We start from the raw sequence: 8959 nt of genomic DNA, 5'->3' as shown, positions 1-8959 counted from the left end.
AGTCCTGGGTTTAACTCAGCCACTTACGACCTGCTTCATTTGTGAGCCAGTTTCTCTCATTTCCTCCCTTTCTTCCCCACTCCCTTCCTTTCTTTCTTCCAGGTTTATTGAGATATAATTGGCATATAACATTGTGTAATTTTAAGATGTACAACATGATGATTTGATACATGTATGTGTTGTAGAATGATGAGCACAATAAGCTTGGTTAGCATCTCATCACCTTGCATAATTAGAATTCTTGTGTATGGTGAGAACGTTGAAGATCTCTTTTAGCAACTTTCAAGCATATCAGGTAGTATTGTTAACTTGAGTATTGTTAATTTGAGTGTGTAGCTGGACAGGAAGATTTGACACACCTAATCAGGGTGATGAGAGTTAGACAGCTGCCCTGTCACCTTCAGTTACGTTCAAAGCAGTGTGCACAAATACCTCTATCCGTTATGAGTCTCGACTTCCCACTTGGTGTTATGCCCTTCATTAATTTTCTTCCCAAAGAAAAATGTTTGGCCATTTTGGTTTTATACCTCACCTCCCTTTTACCTATATCAGGGTTATTCTCCTTATCATCTCTAACAATTACCCATCTTTATTCCTTTGGCTGCTTTATATTAAACACAAATAATTTTCAGATCATGTATGGAGTTTGAACAGCACCATTTCTAAGCCCTCTACTTTCAATGTGTTTTCCAGTAAATATATAGTTACCTTTTGCCTCTAGTCAGTACTTGGACAAGTCATTTGAAACATGCCATCATAGGGTTAAACTATACCTGGAGGTATTTTTTTCTTTCTTAAAGTAAATACAGTAATTTTTATTTTTATGAAAGCAGTCCTCAGTTCTATTTCATACTCTAGTGGCACCTAGATTTGTACATTGCATTATAATACCAGAAGGTTAGTAACATCATCATCTTGAACTCTTGGGATGAAGGAACTGTGTGCATAATCTAAGGTTCTTATTACTGATCCTTAGCATTTAATTAGGTCTTTGTAAACCTAAAGCACTCGTAGTCATTTTTATGAGTTTCTTCTCATAACTTCCCTGTGAGATGTCAACTTTATTACCCTCACTTTATCTTTGTATTATCAAGAGGTCAGGCAGGTTTTAAATTTCATTTTTTCCTGTTTGTAATTAAGATTCCTTTTTCTTGATCATGGATTTAACTTTAACCTGTATCCACTGAAATGACTGCTCAGGTCAAATGTGACCCTTCCCCTCCACCCCCCCCCCCTCATTCAGAGGAAAGCAATTACTGAGCAAAGCCACGTTTCAAAAGAGCCTTACAGCAGTTGCAATTATAAATGCCAGCCTGAGTGCCCAACCTAGAAGGAATCAGGTGGAAATGAATGAATAAAACAGAAGCCATAAAGTATATAAAAATCAAGCAGCCGATTGAAGAAAATATATGTATACTTTTTTTTTTTAATCCCTCTGGCTTAATGTTTATGGGAATTTTTTGTAGTTTCCTGCAAAATGTGTTTACTGCAGTTTTTGTGTGCAATTGTAGGGAGCCAGGAAGGGAGGAGGTGGCTTCTGGAAGGTACCATTAATAGCTGGTAATCTACAATCTATGATGGTTTTGCTGACCTGGTAGAAACTTTTCATTGCTGTTTATCCTGCTAAATCCTTGATTTTTTCCTTACTGGTTGCCACCTTTCTCTTCTGACCTTCCTGATTAGGTCAGTTATATAAGTTCTTGCCTCAGATCATTCTGAAATTAGTTGGAAGGTAATGAGGAGTAGCATAAATAGGCTGATGGGTACTCTGAACCATTAATAGTTTGAACTTGTACGTCCCCAGCATGGCTAATACGCACATGAACCGTGTGGTCTTGAGCCTGGACTGTAATGTGCAGTTTTAAAAACAAAGACTAATTGGAGCTTGGGGAGAAATTCTGTTGGAATTTTCTTAACTGGACTGTTTGAGGCCTTGTCCATTGTCTGAATCCCTTGAAATGAAAGGCTTGTAGAGATATTAAGAATATCTTAAGCTCATATCCTATTAATCAAAATTTTACTCATCAGACAGAACATTCCTAAAACCTGTAGGTGCTTGTTCAGTTAGTGACAACACCTGTCTCAAACTTCACCTGGACACTGTCTGCTGCTGCGTCATTCGGTTGCTTGCCAGCTCCCATCCTAATTTCACCTGAGCACAATGGCATTTTGTCCTCACCGAAAGCACAGTAGCCCATATCCTCATCACTCCTTACCTAGACTGTGGCCTTTTCCCAGGTGCTTCCTCCTGCAGGGAAAGCTTAGTTTTTCCCAAGCACCAACTGAGCGTGCCATTCTGTAAACCTAAAAAGTCTTTCTGTTGTCTGCAGAATAGAATTCAGACTCCCCCAAAGGGAACTCAAAGCTGTCTCCAATCTAACCCCAAGATATCCTTCTGCCCTAAATTACCAGCTACTTGCTTTGTCTTCAGTTTTCACACTGGCCACAGCAGACTTGCCATATTAGTCACCCACACCAGGCTTCCCCATTGCCATTTCATTCATTTATAATGCTCCCTCAGCCTGTAGTAACCCTCTGCCTCAAATGAGCCCACCCAAGTCTTCCCATTGTTTCGGTTCAGCTCTAATGCTCACTCTTTGATGAAGTCTTCGCTGATCTGGCCTTCAGGATCAATTTCCCCTCCCACCCCACCTCAGTGCTCCACACAGCACCTTTTTATGCTGACATTATTACTGTAATCTTGTTTTCTCCTTTTGCCTTGAACTTTAGATATTTGCAAAAGCCTCTTGCCTTCATTGTAAGTTCCAGGATGCAGGAGATCTGTCTCATTTAGCTTTATGTCGTTTTTATTCCAGAACTTTTTAGGAGATAAGTTAAATCAAAATGGCAGTGTTAATTGGCATATATAACAAAGACACTGCAGGGCCCTGCATTATCTGTGCCCATCATAATCTTACAAAATTGGATGTCATTCACAGGGTTCAAAATCATCCATAAATTCAGCATGTACTTGTTGAACACCTACTATGTTCTAGGTTCTGGTAGGGACATACAAGTAAAAAAGGCCGAAGGACTCCGTTGTCATGGCACTCATGTTCTGTTGGAAGGAGATCAACAGTAATTTTAGATAGTAAAATGTGCCATGAAGAAAACAAAGCATCTTTTACAGTAAGGGAGGGCTGTTTTAGGTAGGGTGATCAGAGAAGTGTCGATTGAGTGACACTTGAACCGACCTAAATACTGACAAAGATGCAACCAGGTAACGATCTGGTGCAATAGTATTTCACACTGAGGTGAAACAAGTGTGCATAGACTTCAAGGCACAAATGATCTTGGCATCTTTAAGGAAAAGGAAAAAAGTCCAGGTGATTGAGTGTAGAGTACTAATGGTGGAAGAGTGTGAGATGAAGTCAGAGAGGGATATTGGCACCAGGTCCTGGAGGTGAATGTAAGAAGTCCGGATTGAAACTTCAGTGAGTCTACAGCCATACTACCCTGAACAAGCCCGATCCCATCTGATCTCAGAAACTAAGCAGCGTCGGGCCTGGTTAGTACTTGGATGGGAGACCACCTAGGAAGACCAGGTGCTATAGATGTAAAAGATAAAAAATAAAGGATTGTAAACTGACAAGGTCCTTGCAATCTGTGAAGTCAACCAAGGGTTGCCTCTCCTAAAAAAGAAAGAAAGAAAGAAAGAAAGAAAGAAAGAAAGAAAGAAAGAAAGAAAAGAAAGGAAAGAAAGGAAAGAGAGAGAGAGAGAGAGAGAGGGAGGGAGGGAGGGAGGGAGGGAGGGAGGGAGGGAGGGAGGGAGGGAGGAAGGAAGGAAGGAAAGAAACCTCAGTGACTGACATCTGTGTATAGTGTTTAGTTAGAAACAGCACCTGTAACAAAGTCATGTGATAATGTTAAATACTAGAATTGACTACACTTAGTTTTATGACTGCTTCAAATCCAAATGGGAGTGGTCTGTACTCAGAAAATAATAGAATTATAAGGACACTGTTAGGTAGATTAAGGGGATGCTGGTATGTTCATTCTTTACGCATTATCTCATAAGCACAGCTACAGAATTGCTGAATCAAACCTTTGGAGTCCATCAGCCATCCTCCACACTATTTGCTCAATTTTCCTCATATTTGTTACTCTTTTTCTGTATACCTTCAAGCCACTGACAGTCACTTGTTGAATCTTGTCTTCAGTTGTCACAAACTAATTTCTGCATGAATGATATGATTAGTTTTCCTGGCAATCTGGTCTACTTAGTACACTTATCCAGAAGAACTTGTCAAACTTTTGTAACCCTGTGTGTTTGAGAGAACTAATTATTGTATGTGGGAGTGTAATAGAATAATCGAATCCCTAAACTCTAGAGCTTGAAGAAAATGGAATTCAAGAAATTAAATCCGTGGAGCACCCATCCATGTCAGGCATTTTGCTGAGCCTTTTTTATGTGCTATCCCATTCAGTCCTCGTAAGCCTGTGAGCTTATTATCAGCTCTACTTTTTAGATACAGCAGCAGGCTCAGAGGGATTAACTTGTCCAAGTGGAGACTGCTTGCAATCTCCCTGCCTAACCACACCTCTGAGTATCTCCACTAATTTGAGCGAGTGAGCATGTGCGTTCCTAGTGCATTTGAGGACCTGCATTCCCCCCATTCTATTTCTTTGTAAGTGGAAAGAGTTAAGCGGCCCAGTTTTTGTTTATGTTGTCTTGTTCTTTGGCACAGAAGAGGAGGGAAAGAGAAGTGAGACCCCCATAGGCACTGAGCACATGCAGTACTTAGAAGATATCCTGGGGGTGAGAAATGTGGTTTGCTATATTAAGGAAATTTGTGACTCTCTTTTTTTAATGTATAGGGTTAATAAAACACCAGTGTTAAACAAACCATGCTGCACTATGCTATTTTAAGCAAAATATGTTGGAAATTTGCTTTAGAATTCTGTTCTTAATTTTTTTTTTTTTTTTTTTTTTTTTTGGTGCATGAGGGAAAAGGCCTCTCCATACCAAATTTGAATGACTTTTTTTCAAAAAGGCTCTAATTTTTTCCCAAATATTAAATGTAAGAATAATGCTTTACATTTGTAGTGCTTTGTGGTTTTCAAAGCACTCCCTGGTAATTATGTTATTTAACCTTCATATTGACCTTGTCAGGTAGGCAAGGCAGCTATTTCTGCCCTCATATTACATAAGAAATTTGAAGCCCAAAAGTGAAAAGGAGGAGTAGTTGGCTAACCCCACATAGCCACGACTAGAACCTAGGTCTTAGCTTTTCTTTCTACTAGAGCATACTGCCTTTTTGTTTGTTAACCCCAAATTAGAGACAATCACATTTGCATTTGGATCAGTAACAGTGTTGCATAATTCTCTGATTACAGGTCCAGTTAACTTTTGACTGCCACATACGGACTCCCAAAAATCTCTGAAGGAAGATGTCCTCATTACAGGAGGAGGTGGCTATTTTGGTTTCTGGTCAGTGCAGTTATAAAATATGTCCATGGACTTATTTTACTGGTAGTTGCTGGAAAAAGTATAGCTTTCAATTCTGACATTAATACAGTATAGACTTTTACTTGTTTGAATAGTGTTAAGGCAGGAAAGAACTATTTTGCCCACTGTTCAGATACTGAAATTGAGAACTGTAGATATAGTCTAACTTAAGAAAAATTCTTTATAAAGCCATTAAATCGGAGAGAAGAGATATTCACATGACCAGAAACAATTTAAAATAATAGCGATTCTTTCACAGTTATGTTATCATTCATAAATATTCCAAAGAATTTGTGGTGGATCCTAGAACAGAGGGAAAAAATGTGACTTGTAGATGCCACCATCTTTGAAGATAAAGCCTCTCTCGTTGTAATTTAAGTAGATGTGAGGATTCTCATTTTTGAATATTTGCATAGGTAAGACTTACCCCCAATGAACATGTAAAGTGAGAGACACAGGATAAGCCAAGGAGACTTAGTAAATTATTTATACACTTCTCCTAGGCGTAGCTTAATAGTGATTTGATCTAACTTTTACTCATTTTCATTTCAGCCTAGGCTGTGCTCTGAACCAGAAAGGAGTCCATGTGATTTTGTTTGACATCAGCAGCCCTGAGCAAACCATTCCAGAAGGAATTAAGTTTATATATGGAGACATTCACCACCTTCCTAGTATAGAGAAAGCCTTCCAGGATGTGGATGTCACTTGTGTGTTCCATATTCCTTTTTATGGTATAGAAGGGCAGAAGCAACTGAATCGAAACCTGATTGAAGAAGTCATTGTGGGGGACACAGACAATACCCTCCAGTCTTGCAGGAGGAGAAGGGTGCCAAGATTGGTTTACAGTAGCACTTTCAATGTTGTCTTCAGAGGCCAAGTTATCAGAAATGGAGATGAATCTCTGCCTAACTTACTCTCAGACTAATGCAGAGAAGAAGGTGCTGGAGGCCAGTGGTACAGCGCTGGAAAGAAGTGATGTTATCTTGAGAACTTGTGCTTTGAGGCCAGCTGGCATTTATAGGCTTAGAGAACAAAGGCACCTTCCCAGGATAGTGAGCTACATTGAGAAAGGCCTGTTCAAGTTTATGTAGGGGGATCCCAGGAGCCTGGTTGAATTTGTCCATGTGGATAACCTGGTGCAGGGTCACATTCTGGCCTCAGAGGCCTTGAAAGCTGACAAGGGCCACATTGCCTCAGGGCAGCCCTACTTCATCTCAGATGGCATACCCGTGAGCAACTTCGAGTTGTTCTGGCCTTTGAGGGCTACCCATTCCCATCCATTCATCTGCCCTTGACCTTCCTCTACTGCTTCGCTTTCCTAACAGAGATGGCCCACATCATTTTGGGTTGACTCTAAACTTCCAGCCCTTTCTCATCCACACAGAAGTTTACAAAACCGTCATTTCACATTACTTTAGCCTAGAAAAGGCCAAGAAGGAGCTAAGTTATGAGGCTCGGCCATTTGACCTCCAGTAAGTAATTGAATGATTTAAACCCCGTGGTCACTTCTAAGAGTTGTGATTCTGAGTGTCTTGTTTGGGATGAGCTGTTAGTCTTACTCTTGGTTATGGCAGTTCTCACATGGCTGTCTTCTATGATTCTATCACATGAAGGAGGAGATAAAAGTAAGGAGCTGATCACACTTGCTGAGATAGGTTTCATGAAAGGCAAGTTTTAAGCTATAAATAGTTAGAGATAGCTAGCGCCAAATTTTGGCTCCTCAAATTGCTACTTAAGAATAGATTCTTGGATTAATTCTTCATTTCTTACCTCCTCGTGCTAATCCTGATGGGAGAAAAAAGAAGCAAAGATAAATTTGAAATTTTGTTTCTTGTGTTCTCCTTTAGATGAGTGCAGTAGAAGTCATTTTGGAGCCACAGACCTAAACTTACTTAGATTGGAAGTGTCTTAACCTGAATTTCTCTGAAGCCAGAAACATACTTATTTCCATTCCACAGACTCTGCATCTACTTAGAATGGACTAAAACACACACTGATATGGGAATGGCAAAACACTAACAGGCATGAAAATGCGTGAAAAACACCAAATTGGGCCAGGTGCCTACAGACCAACCCTCCGAGGAGATGGTGACTGTTGTAGGGGAGGCATTAGCTGTTCACTGCATAAGTTTGGGAATTAGTTTTTGCCCTTTGTGATATAGGGCATTACACCTGTGTGACCACCTGCTAAGGTTTGATGTTTAAACAAATAGACTTTATCCAACCTCATAAGATTTTTTTGAGGATCAAATTAAACATGGCACATAAAGTGCCATTTAACACAGTTAACCCATTATTTTTATTAACATTGTTACTATACATTGCTTTTGAGGGTCTTCTTCCTTGAGGTGTTCTTTATAGAGGGGGCTGTTGCTGCTGACCTTTCTAGAAAGCCGTTGTGGTGTGCCCTCTAAGTCTGTAACATGTATTTGAATATACTCAGTGTTTGTAAAGTTTTGGTCTCTGAGGATAGATTGAAGTTTAGGAAATAGCTACAAAACTGATGATTAAGGAAGATGATTAAGTTGATGATGCCATTTCCAATTAAAAATGAAGGATTTGTAAACTAATGGACTGGTTTTCTTAGTGGGAAGAATTTTGGTTCTGTAAAGGCACTTTCCAATGAGGAGTGTTTTGAACAATGGCAGTGTTGAGCAGCCACCCTTGGGGTTTGCCTTGGAAGACGTTCAAGTTGTCCTGTTGCACAAGAACCAAAGTGGAAAGAAGATAGACAGTCTTCACCCCTCCATGATTCCAGCTACAAAAAGGACAGCATTAGAACATTAGAAAACATTATAGATTGCTGTAGAAAGTAATGTTAGAGTTGTTCTGAGAGTATCTGTAGAAGGAGGATGCTAGATGAACAGTCCCGAGTGAATGTTGCTTGGATGTTTTGGAAAAAGAACTCAACTTGATACCAGAAGACATGCAACCATGAATGTTTTATGTGGCCTTCATCAAGTTAACTGAAGCCTCTTATGCCTTAGTTCCCTCATTTAGGAAATGGGAATGTCTGTATTTGCCCCCTCTATAAACCTGCCTACCCACCTCACACAGTTTGTTGTGGTATGGTGAAAATACTTTTAATATATAAATTGCAGCATAAACATGGTGGTAGTGATTGGGGTAAAATATTTTTGGAGTCTTATAAGATGCTTTTGCTTTTTAGTCTGGAGGTAACATGTATGAGCACCTATAGCATACCTAACATTCCATGGCATCTGGAATGTTAGATATGCTATAGGTGCTCATACATGTTACCTCCAGACTAAACAGGTCAATCCTACTCAGTGTGGGAGGGCATTACCCAAACGTGTGAATACCAGAATGTGGAGAATGTTAGGGGCCATCTTGGAGTCTGGGCTCCTGGCTCCACCCTCTGAATCATCTTTCCTTTTCCATGAAAAGTAGCCCATATTTATAGCTACATAGTTTTCTCAGCCTGCTTCTATCAGGTAGAATTTAGGGGGTCCCAAAAGCCTCTTTACATATTGTACTGTATCTCAGTTC

At 39.9% G+C, this 8959-nt stretch overlaps 1 protein-coding gene and 1 pseudogene across 1 annotated transcript; both read left to right on the top strand.

Moving 5' to 3' along the window:
- Positions 1-3210: 3210 nt before the first annotated feature.
- SDR42E1 (short chain dehydrogenase/reductase family 42E, member 1) lies at positions 3211-7127 on the top strand. The gene is given in 7 exon segments (XM_016165883.2): positions 3211-3220; positions 5338-5431; positions 6002-6355; positions 6357-6706; positions 6709-6801; positions 6804-6954; positions 6956-7127. Coding segments are annotated over 7 exon segments (1224 nt in total).
- LOC118611509 lies at positions 3439-3557 on the top strand (annotated as a pseudogene).
- Positions 7128-8959: the final 1832 nt, after the last annotated feature.

This window comes from Rousettus aegyptiacus, unplaced genomic scaffold, assembly GCF_014176215.1.
Source record: "Rousettus aegyptiacus isolate mRouAeg1 unplaced genomic scaffold, mRouAeg1.p scaffold_m13_p_14, whole genome shotgun sequence".
Classification (NCBI taxonomy): domain Eukaryota; kingdom Metazoa; phylum Chordata; class Mammalia; order Chiroptera; family Pteropodidae; genus Rousettus; species Rousettus aegyptiacus.
Note: the sequence above shows the minus strand (reverse complement) of the source record. Positions and strands in the feature narration are given on the sequence as shown.